Genomic DNA, 17,597 nt, shown 5'->3' with positions numbered 1-17,597 from the left:
TGAAGGGAGGGGGGGGGGGGGGAGGGGGTTATGGACCGTCCGGTCTATGTTTCCCTCGCGAGGCCAGATCAGACACTAGCCCATACTAGAATGGGAAGCATGATTCTGCGCTACCTGGCTGAGGACGTCGTAACACGTCGCCGTACATTGCTGTACATCGTACAGTTGACAAAGATGGTGTCGAGATGGCCAGATGAGGCGTGGAACGTTGCCCGACGGATTTATACCCTGGATGTGAACAAGCCGAGCCAAGCAAGCCATCGACCCGCCGTCTCACAAGCTAGACCCGCCGAACTAGATGGGGCGGTGGTGACCCATCTCCAGCCGGGCGGATGTCGAGCTACTCTTACATGTAATACACCAAGGGATTTAGTGCCCGCGTCCGACCATTTGGATCATAGGCTCGATCCGGTACAAGTGTCTGCCAGCAAACGTTCGCTCGAGGTCCCCCCTCCCTATACGGCTGCGCACGCTAACGAACACGGATACTCGTAGGAAGGGTACTCCGCAGGCAACAGGGCCCTCTCCGTCGGGCTGCACGAACCTCGGCGCGTGCTCGCCCTGGCCATGATAACTGGCTTCCTCGGGGCATGCTGACATGCTACAGCATCCAGAGCGAGGCAAGCTGTCGGCGGGGTGAGGGCCCAGGATGCGCTACACGAGGACGACGGGGAGGATGGCGACGTGGTACTGCACCGGCGCATCGGACGCAACGGAACGAATGATGGAAGAAAGCCGCTAATGTGCTTTCTTTTTTTCCCTTTCCCTCCTCGTCCCCTTTAACTACTCGTACTTGGGCAAGCGGATATTACTGTTGGCGGTCACGGAACGGCACGCGCTAACCTCGCAAGTACATCAGTACATGAGATATTACTCGATGAGTCGATAGGACCGGGCGGGCCCCCCTCGGCCCCCCCCCCTCCTCCCAGGTTCCCACCCCTCAGAGCTGGATCCGACACTCTGGCTCACGCACATTGCATGAAGCTGAGTGGCCAGCTACCTGGCAGGGTGCTACCAACAGGTTGGCCAGGTCGGGGAGAGCTGTCGCCGATCAGCATTAGACGAATGACATAGGCTGTAAGCTGTACAGATTACAGATTACTCGTAGGCTACTCGTATACGCTGCGCGGACATGGTCTGCGCTCCGTGGGACGACTACTTGTACTCGGTACAGGAGAGCAGTGTTACTCGGCAGCACTCCATACTTTCCGTTACGAGCACTCATGGGCCCACGGGACATTACGAGTAATACTACTAGCCAGCAGCGTTGCCTGTGCACGGCCTGCCACCCGCACGGAGTGTATAACAGTCCTCACGCGTGTCCTGGCGATGGTGCCGTGGTGGTGTCGGTGGGACGGCCCTATCCGCTGGGACGGGACGACGACGGCCTACCTGGCCGACGTCTGCGCCCAACGTCGGATGGCGCTGGGGTCTCTCGACAGGGTCTCCTCGGCTGAGGTCTGGACTGATAGCACCTCACACGTGTCGTCACCGGCGCACAGCTGAAGTGGACGGGCAGCCAGAGGGTTATGGTGGTGGTGACCCCCATACTCCGTATTCCCACATGAGCGCGGTACACATGGCTCTACAAGATGCCGGATTGGCTTCAAGAAGATCACCACGAGTACACGGGGCACTACGGAGGGTCCGTCGGTGGCAGGACGGAGAGCCCACTTGCAGGCATCGAGAGACTGCTAGGGCCAACAGGATTGATGGACCAATAGATGATGTCGACGGACTTCCCCCTCCACCCCCCTCTTCCCTTTCTTCTCCCCTTACGGATACGGGAAGGAAGAAGGGAAGAGGTGAATAAGGGGGGGGGGGGGACACGCGCGCGCGAACGCACACATACATGCTCACTATTGGGGGTAGGGGTAGGGGGGAGGAGGATTCAAAACAGGAAAAACATGGCCGTCAATTACGGCCGCCTCGGACCTGGACTGTCTGCGGTCTGCGCACAGCCGTGCGATGATGGTGTCCCGCAATACAGGCACGAGTAGGCGTTGAGATGGGCATGGACGGATGGTACGAGGGTGGCGGTATGGCTACAGGCGATGCCATGCAGATTACAGATTACAGGTAGCATCATCTACCCCGTCTGCGAGTACGAGCAGCCGTCCAAGTGATGGCGTGCAATTTCTGGGATTCTGTGTGTGCTCTGTGCTGTGGAGGGGTTGGTCCGTAGGGACGGTGAGACATGAGGTCGACCCTTGTTGGTGAAACAAGGCCAAGGGTCAGGATGGGTGTCTACATGCAGACAGGGGTACAGAGGAGGAGCACGGAAGGGGCACGGAAAGGGGGGAGGGGTCAGACGGTTGACGTGTGTGTGCATGATACTACCACGTAGGTAAAGAGGGAAAAAATTGACATCTGACACTCTGGTATCTTGGCAGTGAATTATAATGCTATGACGAATGACGAATGACGGCCCCTTTTTATGGGGTGCGGCGAGCACATGCAATCAATCAAGTCAATCAATCAATCGATATACGATGATGTACGGAGTAGTTGACACCACATTACCACGTACGAGCTCGAGCTCTGACAATAGTCCCGTCGCGACCCCGTCGCGGCGGGGGCAGTCGAAGGGGGAAGACGGGAAGCTGCGACGACGTTGACAAGTCGGTGGGCAGCAGAGCAGCCCTGCGACTGGATGAGAGTAGCCATGCCAACTTCGCTATTCAATACCCGTACCCTCGCAGCCAGTCCGATGCCAGGTATCACGGATGCAGTGCAGCCTTGGCTAGCTTCCAGGGCTTCCAGGTGTACACCATCAGCCTGGTCTCCGGACGTCCATCTGGCTATCTGGTACGTGGCCGGTGAGGATTCAGGCTGGTCGCGGTGCACCGCCGTCGAGCGTCCTGGAGCTGGAGGCTCCAAGTTCAGAGCGTCCTGACCGCACTTTCAAGGCCGACCGGGTGGACAACAGGCCGGCAGGCTCTAGCAGGCACGGATCGGGTCTAGCCGAGTGAGAGTGATGGAATATCATTGGATACCATGACGGAATCCTGCACAGACTACTCTACTCTGATGGTGCTTCTGTATCTGCTCTGATGGTGCCCTGTATCTGCTCTGATGGTGCCCTGTATTCACTACGGCTATGGTAGCTAGCAAAGATTCTTGATCATCTCTCCAGCAGCAGCACAGATTGCATGGTATGTATGGGCGATGCTACTATTCTATTCTTATTTAGAGGGTGGTATTTCTCACCCATGTACGGAGTACGGAGTACGGAGCGATATCACATTTTATTATTACCATGTTTCGGTAGGGTTTTCCCTGGTCGTCAAGATTGCGGGACCCTCGTTTCTCTATCTACCATGCCGGCCCCGTCCCTGCTATCTGGGTGGTTTTGCCATCGACATGTGCTATCCATTACCTTGGAGAGGAAAGCAAGAGCGGCGCGCATCTTCCCTCGTTCCTCTCCTCTCGTTACTGCTCTTCCCAATGTGGAGTTGAACGGACCGTGCATGACATGATGATATCAGACTAGGCCGGACCAGGTCACGATGATGACCATGATGAGAAGGTTCAAGGTCCGTGAGTAGTGATTGCTACAGTAGTATATCAGACAGGATATATTACGAGAATGAGAGAACCTGTGCTTCTTTTGGGGGAAATCTGGACCAAAAGAGGAGGGAGTAGAAGAAGGAGAAGAAGGAGAAAAAAGAAAAAAAAAATAGGAACAACCCCCCCTCCCCTTTCCTCAAGTGGATTCAGATAGGGCAGGGCAGTTTGTATGTACGTACGTACGTGTGTACACACAGACACACACACACACACACGTACTCGTACACACAAACCCCTGCTCTGGTCGATATACAAAGGTACAATAGTAGTACCACTTTATCGACCATGTCAACTTCTCTGACCCAGACTGTCGGGACCAAGCAGAGTGGAGGGATTTTCTTCTGGCCAGGATGTTGCCGGCCGTTCCACGGACTGGGCGGTATCACGAAGTAGGAGATGGAGGGGGGGGTCCCCTTTGCTGTGGAGAGAAGAGAATTGGGATGTTTCGGCAGATGAGAGTTTTTTTTTTCTTTAAAAAAAAAATTCAATGTCTAATTTCCTTCCCCCCCAGAGAGGGTGGGCGTGTGTGTGCACTTCCAATAGTAGCAATCAGGGCGAGCCAACAAGATTCGGTGAATGGACTAGAATCTCAATAACAAGGCTGAATACGAAGTGCCCACGTATATGTGTGTGTGTGTGTATCTACGAGTACAAGAAGAAGAAGAAGAAGAAGAAGAACAACAACAACAACAACAACAACAACACCAACACCAACACCACCAACACCTACGAGTACTCGCTCTTCTACTCCCTAGTACTCCGTACTCCGTACTGCATGTTGCAATGGCCCGGTGGCCCCGGCGGCCGTGAAAGAGAGACCCGTTAGGCATCAGGCCTTGGGGACCATGTCTCATAACACATCTCCGGCCAAGACATCTGACCAGGTCGATGTGACGGTACATCATGTCGGCCTCGGGCGGGGGGGGGGGGGGTTGCGTCTCAGTCTTTACCGGCACAGCCAGCCTCAGGCCTCAGGTAGGCCGTGTCCGAGCTAGAAGCGTTGGGCCGTGCAATACGGACAAGACACCGTCGTCATATGGGATGATTCAGACGGCACTATATTAGGAGAGTCATGTTTCTTCTCACATCCGCGATACATTGTACCGAGTACAGATCATTCTGTCATCACTGTTGGTTGTATACACGTGCATGTACCATGTATATGTATATATATATATATATGTGTGTGTGTGTGTGTGTGTGTCCCGTATGATATACCAATGCTCCGTATAACCCTCGAGCCTCGAGCCCCGAGCCTCCCCACGCAAACCATGACAGAATAAAAGAACGGTTTTTATAGCAAACAAACAAATAGAGAGAGAGAGAGAGAGAGAGGATACAAAAGTACACCGTAAGCAGATGACTTAAATTACAAGTCAAGGCCAAGCTTCTCATACGACTGACAATCTCGGGGGACCCCTTTCCACTCTGTACAAGGGTCTTTGGCAAAAACACAGACGTGTACACACACTCACACACATACATACATACATACATACACATACATATACACACATACATATACGCACATACATATATACACACATACATATACACATATTACACGCATACAACTCCTACGGGTCTCCCCATGGGCCCATTCCTTCCCTGAAACGGTCCTCATTTCCAATGAGCAGAGAAGGGGGGGAGAACTGGAAAACAAAACAAACAGAAAATTAAAAGAAAAAAAAGAAAATGAGAAAATCCGTTGGGAACCCAACAACAGCTCTCTTGGTCGCCCATGCCAAGACGGCCCGTGATGTTTTTTCCTTTCTTTCTTCCTTTTCTTTCTTTCGTACATGTACGAGCACTACCAGTACGTGTACGCAGTTTTCCGTGTACGAGTAGACGGAAAATGTAAACAAGACACAACTCATACGTATGAATTTTTTTTTTATAAAGAAAAAACCTCTTGGTTTCGTCTTCTTCCTTTTATCGTCACCTTACGATATCACAGGTGCATTGACTCCTTCTTTCAGGAAGAGCCTTTACGTTTGTGATGATCGATGTTTTATTATTCTAGGATGACTCTTATTGTGATAGTTATGAATATGTTTGCTAAGTCATCCTAAGGCAACAACCTCAGTACCGGATTATCCCTTCTTCCAGTTGCATCTGGCTGTTTGATGAAGACACATACAAACAAAATCTTCTTGTCAATATTAACTAATTTTATTTCATTTTATATCAATATCTTCAAATATTTCTTCTCCCTTTCTTTTCTTGAAAAGAAAACCCCCCCTTTTTTCCCCTCCTTTTTTTTCTCTTTCGCTCGCGTGTCCATTTCCATTTCCATGTCCCCTGCGCGTGGAGCTCGTAGATGATACGCGACAATGTTGTTGATCTATACAGTGGTAGCGGTCATCGAGGGTAAGCTTGACCTCGCTTGACCTCTCTTGACGATTGACGTGCGCACTCTCTGGACCGACTTTATCCAGCTTGCCTTGGTCGATGATTGGGGTATTCGGCAGAAGAGCAGAGATGCATGCAACGGTTGGTTCACCTATTGCTGATATCCTTCGATATCCTTCATCCTTCTACCCCTTTTTAACCGGAAAGGAGACTTGGGCCATCCCATCTATCTTGCAGAGGATCCTGACTGATGATCCCATGATTCATTTTGTGTATGTGTATTTGTATGTGTATTTGTATGTGTATGTGTGTGTGTGTGTGTGTGTGTGTGTGTTTCCCTTACCCCCTCGACAACATTCAGGGGGGGTTTATATATATATATATATATAAAAGGATGAAAAAAAGGRGGGGGGGGGGGGGAATGTAAAGGTATTATTTACTGCGTGACAAGAAACTAGAAAAAAAACCCAACAAGATAGAAAAAAAATCACCACTCGTATTCACCAGTGGCCTTATGGAAGACGTATTCCTTTCCGTTGACTGTCAGGACACCGTCCTTGAGGGTACACTTCCTGTATAGTTGTCAGCATCCTCTTTCCTTCTTCTTTTCCAAGTATAGAGGAAGGAAAAGCAGTGAGAGAATCTGGCGAGGATAGAGAGAGGTGAAGAGGAATCACGTACCACTTGTTCTTGACTCGCTGCACCTTGTCGTACATGCAGAGCATTATGTGACCCAGGCCCTCGTCGTCAACCTCGTCCTCGGACCTGTCCTCGTCCGGATCATCCAGATCAGAGTTGATGGCGTCCTCATCCGCCTCGACGGGCTCGTCATCGTCGTCGCCGCCGTCGTGTCCGGCGATACCCTTGCCTTTGCTCCTGTTGCTCGTCGCCGTCCTGTGACGCGTCGCCTCCTTCAAGGGGACCATGAGGCCTCCGCCCTCCATGCTCTTCGCCCTGGCGGCAATCCGGTCGTGCAGCATCTTGTCAATCTCGACGCGCCCAAGCTCCTGCACATCACCGCTGGCGTTCCTCTCGACCAGGACACCCTCAAAGTTGTCGTCGTCGTCGTCGTCGTCGTCGCCGGCGCCATCCGTCTGAGAGGCGTGCGGCTGCTGCTGTCCGTTCGCTGCACCCTGCTGCTGTTGGGCAGTGGCAGCAGCCATCTGTTGACGGTAAGCTTGCTGCATGGCTTCTGGCGTCTGCTGTGACTGCTGCTGCTGCTGCTGCTGCTGCTGCTGCTGACCGGCCTGGATAGCATTGATGGACCCCACGGCCCTCTCCCCGTACTGCTTCTGCACAAGCTGGGCCGCACGGCTCGCCGCCACATTGTTCTTCCCGCCATCCAGGGAATTGAAGTTCATGGGCGGGGGCATCTGACCGCCCGCCGTGCCGGGTTCTTGCTTGATGTGAGCTGCGGCCCCGGGATCCGCTTCGCCAGCCTCCTGCTTGACGCCGCCGTTCTGCTGCTGCGGTGCCGCGCCGCCTGTGGGGATCGGCAGTTGCGGCGGAAACTGCGCCTGTGCGTTGTTGTTCGGCTGAGGCACCGACTCCTCGACAGCCACCTGCTGAGGCACCGGCTCGGGAGCTTGGGGCGGCGGTGCCGGGGGGTCGGGCTTGGGGTCCCACGGGAATCGTGCGACGCCCAGTTGGGAGAGCTTTTGTTGCCAGCCCTGAGAGAAAGTCAGTTTTGGGCACATTCCAGAGGAGGTGCATCGTGACGCGAAGGAATGTGCTGGGCGGGACACGAGGCTGCTCCCGCTCGCAGCGGTTGATCCGACGGCAGGCGAGTGATTGGCCTCCAGCTCTGTTGCAATGCCGCCATGTCACACACCAGAAGGGGGTGACAGGGCGGGACAATCCCCGGTCCGGGGCGCATCCTTACCTGGCGCAGCTCCTCTAGCACGGCATCCTCCACACCACTCTCCTCAAAGTCAACACGGGAAGTGTTGACCACCTCGTCAATTATGGACTGGTAGACGTTTCCCACCGCCTGGTTCGACATGATTGCCAAGCGCGAGTCTTCGAGGGCACGGAGAGGTGGTCGGTATCGTATGTATATCACCGGGCAATTGTTCCAGGACTTCCGTCTCTCTCTCTCTCTCTCTCTCTCTCTCTCTCTCTCTCTCTCTCTCTCTCTCTCTCTCTCTCGCTCGCTCGCTCGCTCTCTCTCTCTTCTTCTTCTTTCCCTTACTCTGTTTTTCACCTTGAAACTGTTGTTGCCGCGAGAAAGAGAGCGTGAATCAGATACTAGCGGTCGGAGAGTATCGAGTGGCGAGTGGCGAGTGGCTGGCTACCCAGCGAAAGTCGGCAGCAAAGTAACAAGTCGAGCAAACGTCGATTTCTTATCGGGGCACGCGCGCGTATGTTTGTATTATGGACGGGAGAGAGAGCATCTGTTGTCCCGTCGTTTCTTCAATTATCCGTCCGGTCAGTCGTATCGAGGGAAGTTCCTGCTCTTCCCCTTCGTCGTTCTCATGTGTTGTATGAGAGAAGGTGAGGTGGATGGCGTTGGAGGCGGCTCGGTAGAATCGTCTGCCATCTGCCCTGCATTGATTCATCCCCGCGGATTAGTCATTAATAGGTCCACCAATCACGCCACTGTTCAGACCAAGGGCCCACATACTGCGCCGTACCAATATATCCGCCTTTGAACCTGCTCGTACGGGGCACGAAACAAGGGCAAATACGCAGTAGTAAGTATCAGTATTCCGCTTCATCCTTTTCGAGATGATACCATCATCAATCATCAGACAAAATGGATGGCCTCCTTCTCTACAATCTCCCCCTCCCATTCACGCAAACTTCACCAGGAACAAGGTGGAACTATCCCCCAGTCTCAGGTAAATTGACCAGCACAAAGGCAAAGCTAATGTTTACAAGAGAATTCCCAATTCACAATATTATTATAACCATCGCAGTAACCCGCAATACCAAGCCGAATACCTTCCGAACAATGCAGAAAATCAAAAGCAAGAAGAAAAGCCATGATAGAGGCAAAAGAAAAAAAAGAACCAAAAAAAAACTACGATCTTCCTTTTCCTTGTGAGACCCCGAATCCATTGTCACAACTCGTTCCCTAGGACCATAAATTCCCTCCTCGTTTCGTTCATTGCGTAGAAAAGCACTTTGTGACCGTGGTATAATACCGAAACGCCGCGCTTGAAATTTCACCGTCTCGCAAGAGCGACTGTGACCTAAGAGAGAGCTATATATCACTTACCGCCAGACTAGTTTTTGGGCCCTGAATGCTACTGCTGCTAGCTCTAGCAGCAGCACCTCAACAGTTACCGGATAGTCATCTGCTTAGCCATCTCGGCCTTGCTCGAAGAGCCGGAACCGCTGATGCTACCAGCAGCACCGGCCTTCTTCTCAAAGACCTTCCAGAACTTGAGGCTCTCGTCGGCGGCGGCGGTGGCGAGCATCTGGCCGTCGGGGCTCAGGCAGCTGTGGAGAACACGGCTCTCGTGGGCAGGGATCTCCACGTTGCGCACCATGGTGGGGTAGCTCCAGATGCTCAGCGAGTTGTCCGGGAAGCCGCTCGAGCTGACAATCTCGCGGTAGTGGGGGCTCCAGCGGAGCGAGGTGACCTGGGAACCAGTGTCGATGCTGTTGACGCGGGCACCCGAGGTGGTGTTCCAGAAGTGGATGTTGCGGTCGTACGAACCACCGCCGGTGGCGAGCAGGTTCATGTTCCAGGGGCACCAGGCAAGGGCCTTGACGGCGGCCTTGTGGTTGGTCTTGGTGAACTTGGGCACCGACAGGGAGCGGGCGTCCCAGATGGAGACGAGGTTGTCGTTGCCGCCAGTCGCGAGCTGGGCACCGTCCGAGCGCCACTCGAGGCCGCAGACCTCCGAGGTGTGGGAGACGAGCTCGGCAACCTTGTGCTCGGCGATGCGCACATCGTGGTTGTAGACGAGGCCGCTACGGGCACCGGTCGAGAGCAGGTGCTTGTTCCAGCCCATGACACCGACACGGGTGTCGTGGCCGTACATACTGCGGATCTTCTGGTTCTCGGCAACATCCCAGATCTGGACCTCGCCTGTTCCGAGACCGACGCTAACGTAGGCCCCGTCGCCAGACCACTTGACGCTGCTGACGTACGTGTCGGGCGATGTCTCGAGCAGGCAGCTGACGCTGCCTTCGTCGGCAGACCAGACGTAGACGTTGCGCTCCAGGCCAATGGCAACCTGATTGCCGGAGCTCCAGTCAAGCAGGTTCAGGTAGTAGTCGTCAATCAGACCGGGTGCATCGAGGACACGCTCGGGAGCCGTGGCGATGCGGCGGCGCGTCTGGGCAGAGCTGGAGCTGGCCGACTTCAGGGGACGGTTGTACTGCTGGCGCAGATCGATGGGCTTGGAGGATTCTGGGGGAGCAGGCTTGAACTCGAGGATACGGGTGTTGAGTTTGACACCGCAGGCGTTGGCCAGCGAGTCCTGGTACGCAGCCGTGTTGGGGGATGGTCGGTTGTAGGTCGTGGCCTCCTCCTCCTCCTCATCGCCACCGATGGTCAGGCCCTCTAGAGCGGCAGCAGCCTCATCGGCAGCAGACGAGAGCACAGAAGAGCTCGAAGTGGTAGTTGTGGTGCTTGTGGTGGCTGTGGTCTTGGAACGCTTACGGTCGGTGACATCGAGCTTGCTGGAGCCGGTGTGAGAAATTCCCGAGCTGGCGGAGCGGTTGGGGATGAAGCGGTCCCCCGAGTAGTTGAGCGTCGTCTTGGACTTCTGACGGATGGGAGCCTTCTTGGCCTTGGCACTGGAGGGGTCCTTGGTGTTGCCGGTCCCTACGAGGGTGAAGTCGGAGACGCCCAGCTCGAGGGCCTTGCGGGGGGTGTGGACGGTGCGGGCAATGTTTGACTTCGTCTTTGGCGAGTCTTTGTGTGTAGGCTTGGGCTTGGATGTGGATCGGGTGAGGTGGGACATCAGGTTGCCGCCGTACACGGACCTGGACGAGGCACGGGTTTCATTACCAGGCTGCTTCTCGGGGGTGAAGGGAGACGAGTCCAGGTTGAGAGGAACGGCCTTGCCCTGCTGATGAGGAGAAGGGGTAAGAGGCATCCGTCCGCCAGCAGTACGGGTGTTGAAGAGGCCCCGGTGGGACTTGATGGGGGTGGAGACAGCCGCGGAGGCCATTTTGAATTTTTTTTTTCTGGCTGGAAAGAAAAGAACAACAACAACAAAAGTGCAATGATACGAGGATATCTAAAGGACCCAAGGGCGTACAGAAGGATGAATAGAGCGTATGAAAGGCTTGTCGAGGTTGTTTGAAGGGGTGGTTTTCGGGTGAAGAGTAAGGAAGGAACCGCGAAATGGTCGAGGACCATGATGTCTTTTATTTACTTTGGGCCCCACACGCACTTGGCCGGGCAACGAAGAATCTCAATGTCGGCGTTAAAGAAACTCCGTTCCGGGACAAATTCTCTGACTGGAGCTATTCCGCTTTCGGACTAAAACTGTCCCTCCCCTGCTTCAGACCTGCGTCAATCTCCGAGTTCCTGGGGTCCGTAGCCGGGCATCCAAACCGTCGTCCCGCCTTCCGACGACCACTCCGTTGACGGGTCAGTGACAATCTCACGCAGCTGATACCTGACTCCCTGACCGCCTCTAATTACCCAAAAGCCTCCGACCCTCAACGCTAGCATTGTCCTCTTGTTTTATCCGCGGTTTATCCCCCTCGCCCCTCTCCCCTCCCCAGCTGACCGCTGAGGACGCCAACATCGTGAGATGATCATCCCCCAGTGAGACGACTACGGAGTAGCACAGCCAAGGCCAAGGCCGTACAATCAGACCAACCTACTATGACAGCGTCCGGGGAGAGTATCCCGTCCATCTTTGGGAGACCCAGCACGGCCCCGGGTAACCCCGCTGCCACTCCCGCGCCGGCGGCGGCCACCAGCAACGGCAACAACGGGGCCATCCTATCCCAGTCGGCGAACAACCTGTCGAGCGCCGGCACCGTCGTGCCACCGCACAGCACTGCCACCACTACCGCTGCGGCATCGTCCGGCGGCGGCGGCACATACATCATGGCCAACTCGCCTGTAAAGGTCCGGCCTGTCACCCATGGCTATCGTCCCAAGGTGACGCGGACGCTAGGTCAGCGGCCGGCCTGCCTGGTGAACGCATCGGTCACGTACTGCGGCAACAACCAGATCTTTGCCTTTGGAGGCTTCGATCAGTACACGGACGAGGTGTACAACCATGTGCTCCGGTTGGACCTAGCGAGCCACCAGTGGTCCCTCGTTGACAATTACGGCGACATTCCCGGTGTGCGGATGGGTAAGCACGCTACCGATCCGGGGAAGTGGATACACTTGAATCGGATATTAGGCTAACACTACCTTGTACGTCGCACCCAGGCCACACTGCTACCCTCTATCAGGGCGACAAGCTACTCATCTTTGGTGGCGAGAACGAGCATCGAACATACCTATCCGACCTCATCATCTTCGACCTCAAGACTGCGCACTGGACGCAACCGTCGGTGACGGGACCCATCCCCAAGGGTCGCGCGCGGCACGCCGCCGTCTTGCACGAAGACAAGCTGTTTGTCATAGGAGGCATCACTGGGCAGAACAACTACGTGTTGGATGACATTTGCTTCCTCGACCTCAAGACGTACACGTGGTCGCGGTCGTGGCGCTTCGTCGGCCGCTTCGACCACTCGGCATATATATGGGGCGATCGGGTCTGGGTATTTGGCGGGCTGAGCGAGGACATGGACAAGATCAGCGATATGTGGTGGCTCGATCTCAAGGGCACACCCGAGTTTGACTCGCGGCCCCAGATTGGTGTCTTTGACCGGCACTCCGCGGGCCGCATGCAACCGTCGGGCGGGTCTTACCGCCAACCGTATAGCATAGGAGGGCCGACGCAGACGGCCGTGGGGACGACGTCCGGGTACGCGGCCAACTCGCGCACCGCGCAGGTCAACCCCCCCTCTTTCCAGGTCAAGTCGTACGCGCCCATCGCACCGGGTTCCATCTCGGCCCTCAAGTTCATGTCAGGCTCGACCACGCCGCCGCAGGGATCCGGAATCCACTTCCACGCCTACTCGTCCGGGACGCTCCTCGACTTCGTCACACCCGCAGCCACAATCACCCCCCGCGAATGCTCGCTGTCGGTGCTGGATCTGACCACGCTCCGGTGGCAGAAGCTCGCCGAGGGCCGCGAGATATTCAAGGCCGGGTACAGGTGGCACTACTGCACCATCAACGAAGACGGCACCAAGGCCTGGCTGCTAGGATGTGCCACGGACCCTGCGACCACCGACGTAGGGCCCAACGGCTACGAAGAATACCTCAGGTGAGAAAACACGCTTCTCCCCCCTCCTCCTCCCTACCATGACTGATGTTTATACGTCCACCTAGTGACATAATGGAGATTGATCTCCGACGCTACGGCTTCCTGGGGAACAACCTGACGCCGGAGCCGCGCGAGACGACGCGTCCGTCGCTCACGGCCCGACCGATAGATCAGCCGTCGCAGGGTCTAGGCTCCGACCTAGCCAAGCTCTTCAACCAGCCGCCCGAAACAGGTAGCGGTACCGACTTCATCATCACAGCCCTCCCAGAGGGCTCCTCGCCCGACGAGGACTCAGGCAGCACAGTGCTAGACGGCTACGCCGAGGACGACGAGTACGCCGACGAGCCCGTCACGGATGTGGGCGTCAGGAACGGCTGGCTCACGAACGGCGCGCCCACGTCGCAGCCCATCCATGTGCACAAGCTCATCCTGCAGGCGCGCTGGCCGCACTTCTCCCGCCTGTACAAGTCGCGCATGGCCGAGTTCCACGCCAACAGGATGCATATGCCCGAGCCGTTCCCCGTGGTACAGTCCTTCCTCCACTACCTGTACACGGACCATATCCGGTCCCGCGGCGACCCGGCCGACACGCCGACCCGCCTGTCCGACGTGGCTGGCCTCCTGATCCTGTCAAACATGTACAACCTCTCCCACCTGCGTCTCCTGTGCGTCAACCGCCTGGCCCGCGAGCTCGACGTCGAGCACGCCTGCTCCATCTGGCATGCCGCCGGCCTGGCGGACGAGGAGTGGCTGCGCAAGCGCGCCGGGAACTTCTGCTTCAACCACTGGGGCCGTATCGTCCGCACGAAGGGCTTCCTCCGCTTGCCGCGGTCCGCTCTCGTGGAACTCAGCCAGGAGATCGACATGGAGGGCAGGGTCGTCGGGGGCGAGGAGCTCGAGTGGGGTGCTGCCGCTGCTGCCGCCGCCGAGGCCGCCGGTCCCGGTGGCCTCATGCTTCACGATTCCGGTGGCCATCATGGAAGCGATGGGCTGAGGAAGGTGAGTATAGGGAGTGGTGGGAGTGGTCAGCTTCTCGAGTCCGAGGTTGATGATGATGGGATGGATATGAATTAGTTTCCTATTTCTTCTCTCTCTCTCTCTCTCTCTCTCTTCTCTCTCTCTCCTTCTTTCTTTCCTCTGCTTTCTATCCTCTACTGCCTTGTTTTCTTTCAGCATGTGACAGTGCTCCTTGCTTTTCTTCTTCTTTTTGGTCTTGTCATTTACACACATATATTTCCTTGCATTTTCTCCGTTGATGGGTCCATCTCAAACTCCCCTCCCCTCCTCCCCCCCCCCAAAAAAAAAACACTCCTTTACTGTTCGATAACTAGGTGTTGGTGGCAGCAATGATTATCCTAGCACATGCATGATTTACGAAGATAAAATAAAAGAGTAGATGTAAATCTGATACCAACATGAACGTGGATGATCTCTTTTTTTTATGCGAATAAAACAGAGAGAGAAAACATAGCATTCTAAGAGGACAAAAAAAAACTCGTCTTTTCGTGCGCTTCGCAGCAAAACAAATCTTTGTATAGAACTTCTCTTAGCCCCCCCCCCCCTCCTCTAATGTAATCAGATAACTTTGCATAATCCATTCTATAACCAAGACCAAGAACCGTGGACGAAACCTCAAAAACAAAACCAAGGAACAAAAGAACCGCAGTTCAAAACAGCAACGAGACAGGACAAGAAATCATCACTGGAAAATCTAGACAGCCGAAAATAAAGGAGCCCTTGGCGACATCATCTCATCTCTCTGACCAGACCAACAAGTATGTACCAGCTGAAGCCAGTGCACTACATGGCAATGACAAGGAGGGGAAGGGGGGGAGAGGAAATGAGCGGCTTGCTCTCACCCCTCCCTTCCGAACCAATGTGTGACTCAAGCTGACCGTGGGATACCCGTAGGCACCCATCCATCCCTCATTCCCCCTTGTCCCTGATGTCCAAGGCACCATATCCGGATCCGGATGGATGGGATCGAGTGGGGGGTGAGGGGTGGGTGAGGGGGGAGGGGAGGAAGGGGGTGGGGTGAGAAAGGCGCAGGTGCAGTATTATTTGTATTCCGTACCATCCGTGATCACCGTAATCTTGAAAGATGCGTTCTTTTTTTCTTTTCCTCTCGTCATTTTTCCCACTCGTTTTATCTCGTCCCGTAACCCTTCCTCTTTTTCTTTCTCACGCCTTTTTTCCCCCCCCTCTTTCCTCGCAAGACAACAAGACAACAAAACCAGAAAACGCCGTCGCGATATGCTGCGACCAAAAGACTGTGTATAATAAAGTAGGGGAATCCAAACCTAGAGGATGACAGAAAAAAATCACAGCGATGAAAGGAAGTAACAAGAAATAGAACTTTTCTGTGGAGGGGAAGGCTATAATGATGGTGGAGGAGGAGGAGGAGGAGGAGGTGGTGGTGGTGGTGGTGGTGGAGGAGGAGGAGGAGTCTGCGTGGGGTGCGTATATATATGCGCACTTGGTGTGCGCGCATATCTATGTGCGAGGTGTCGTAGTTGGGTTCAATAGCAGAGCGGTCGCATGACGGACGCTCAGGTCCTATAGCGCTATCGGTGCTTCTCCCAAGTTGCTTTGCCTGTTGGGACTCTCAAGTATCGGTCCGTTGAGGCCCAGCTGAGGCAGCTTGATCCCAGCAGCCTCTGCCTGAAGCTTGAAGTCGGGGTTGCAAGGGAGCGAGTGCGCCTTGTGCTGCGGGTAGGGGATGCTAGTCAGTGCTTACCCAGATAGCCAGGAAGACGCGCAAAGGAAAAGAGGGAAGATGGGGGAGACGCACGTATTTCAGACCGTTCAGGTTCTTGTACCGCTTCCCGCACGTCTCGCAGTTGAAGGGCTTCTCCTTTTCCATCCCCATAGTTCCCGGGTAGGGAGCGCTGGTTTCTGGATTCACGATGGAAAAGGTACCGTCGCCATTTTCATGGAGCTGTTGAGTCTGGTGGCCATGTGCCTTGTGATACCTGCAGGATTGAAATGTTAGCCAGTGTATAGAGAGGCGGGCCGATGTTGGACACGGATAGAAAACATACTTGAGACCATTCTGGTTCTTGTAGGCCTTTTCGCATCCGATGACGGGACACTTGAAAGGCTTGTGTTCCTCCGCCAACATCATGGACTGGAGATGCTGCATGATGAGCTTGCTAGCCTGAGGGTCACTCATCTGCGACTCGCTGAGCCCGAGCTGGGCCAGCTGGGCCTGGATACTGCTGTTGCTGCCTGGAGCGAAGGTGCCGTTAGGGCTGAAGAGGTGCTTGCCTGGGTCGTCGATGCAGAAGGTGGTATCCGGGTTGCCTCCGCTGCCGCCGTAGCCGACGTCGCTCATGTCGCCGCTGGGGCCGCCACTTCCGCCCATGGGCATGCCGGGGAGGTCCTCGTCCATGTCGTCCATGCCGATCTCGGCGGCCTGGCCACTCTGCTGGAGCTGCTGCTGATGCTGCTGATGCTGCTGATGCTGCTGATGCTGATGCTGCTGTTGCTGCTGCTGCGGAGTGATCGGGGGCATCTGTCGCTGCTGGGTGGAGAGGGTGGGCGTGTTGACCGAGGATACGGTGGGGTTGTGCTGGAAGCCAAAGGTGGCACCGGCAGGCGTGGTAGGCTGGGATGCGCGCAGGCCATGAGTGATGCCGCCAGTGTCCATGCGAAGTTGAGGGCGCTGCTGCTGGCCAAAGATGTGGCGGGTGTGGTGCATGCGCGAGCTATCGTCGAGCTCCATGGTACCGACCGTGTCGTCGTCCATCTCCATGTCGGCTACGGCGTCCATGTCGGCTACGGCATCCATATCGTCCTGCATGTTGTCCTGCATGTTGCCCATGCCCAGGCCAATCTGGGTGTCCTGCGGGGCACTCATGAGGGACATGGCCGACGCACCCGGAGTCTGGCGGTTCAACCGGGTAGGTGAGGGGTGGGCCGTCGTCTGGCCAGGGGTCGCGGGTGTGGTTCGGGAGCCACTACGGTCATCCGCGCCGGCCTGCATCATCATGGGTGAGAACTGATTAAAGTTATTATTCCGTGCAGCGTTAGTGCTCGTGTCCGTATGGGCCTCCTCGTAGTGCTGGAGGAGGTCGTGCAAGTTCGGCAGGACCTGTCCACAGCATGTGAAGTCGCGCATGAAGTTGGCCTCCAGCTTGGGCAGGTAAGAGCCCGAGTGAACGGATGGGGACTGGTGTGCGGCGCCAAAGGGTGACGATCCTTGCATTGTGAAACTGCGACCAAAACCACATGGTCAGCGCTCAGATAAATTCATGTGACATGTGACACCCGGCGGCACTGTGAAGATGTGACAGCGCAAGAGCAGCCAGGCCAGATGGGGAAGGAAGCACAGGAAGAAAAGGAAAGAGATGGGGAAGAGGTGAGAGGGGTGTT

General features: G+C 55.5%; 4 protein-coding genes across 4 annotated transcripts; 1 reads left to right on the top strand and 3 right to left on the bottom strand.

Moving 5' to 3' along the window:
- Positions 1 to 6,409: 6,409 nt before the first annotated feature.
- Positions 6,410 to 7,924, bottom strand: GMORB2_3943 (uncharacterized protein; the record flags this gene model as incomplete). Its single annotated transcript, XM_035465919.1, has 3 exons — positions 6,410 to 6,494; positions 6,604 to 7,592; positions 7,805 to 7,924. 3 exons carry the CDS (start codon positions 7,922 to 7,924, stop codon positions 6,410 to 6,412), a joined length of 1,194 nt encoding a protein of 397 aa, XP_035323756.1.
- Positions 7,925 to 9,206: 1,282 nt separating this feature from the next.
- On the bottom strand, positions 9,207 to 11,051 carry GMORB2_3942 (cell division cycle 20, cofactor of APC complex; the record flags this gene model as incomplete). The annotated part of the gene is made up of 1 exon (XM_035465918.1): positions 9,207 to 11,051. One exon carries the CDS (start codon positions 11,049 to 11,051, stop codon positions 9,207 to 9,209), a length of 1,845 nt encoding a protein of 614 aa, XP_035323755.1.
- A 665-nt stretch (positions 11,052 to 11,716) lies between these two features.
- On the top strand, positions 11,717 to 14,297 carry GMORB2_3941 (Kelch motif; the record flags this gene model as incomplete). Its single annotated transcript, XM_035465917.1, has 3 exons — positions 11,717 to 12,197; positions 12,278 to 13,223; positions 13,289 to 14,297. 3 exons carry the CDS (start codon positions 11,717 to 11,719, stop codon positions 14,295 to 14,297), a joined length of 2,436 nt encoding a protein of 811 aa, XP_035323754.1.
- A 1,482-nt stretch (positions 14,298 to 15,779) lies between these two features.
- On the bottom strand, positions 15,780 to 17,430 carry GMORB2_3940 (uncharacterized protein; the record flags this gene model as incomplete). Its single annotated transcript, XM_035465916.1, has 3 exons — positions 15,780 to 15,929; positions 16,015 to 16,195; positions 16,265 to 17,430. 3 exons carry the CDS (start codon positions 17,428 to 17,430, stop codon positions 15,780 to 15,782), a joined length of 1,497 nt encoding a protein of 498 aa, XP_035323753.1.
- Between the last annotated feature and the right edge of the window lie 167 nt (positions 17,431 to 17,597).

The sequence above is a fragment of the Geosmithia morbida genome (assembly GCF_012550715.1).
Source record: "Geosmithia morbida isolate 1262 chromosome Unknown scaffold_2, whole genome shotgun sequence".
In the NCBI taxonomy this organism is placed as follows: domain Eukaryota; kingdom Fungi; phylum Ascomycota; class Sordariomycetes; order Hypocreales; family Bionectriaceae; genus Geosmithia; species Geosmithia morbida.
The sequence above is the reverse complement of the archived record's forward strand: the minus strand, read 5'-3'. Positions and strand labels throughout refer to the sequence as shown.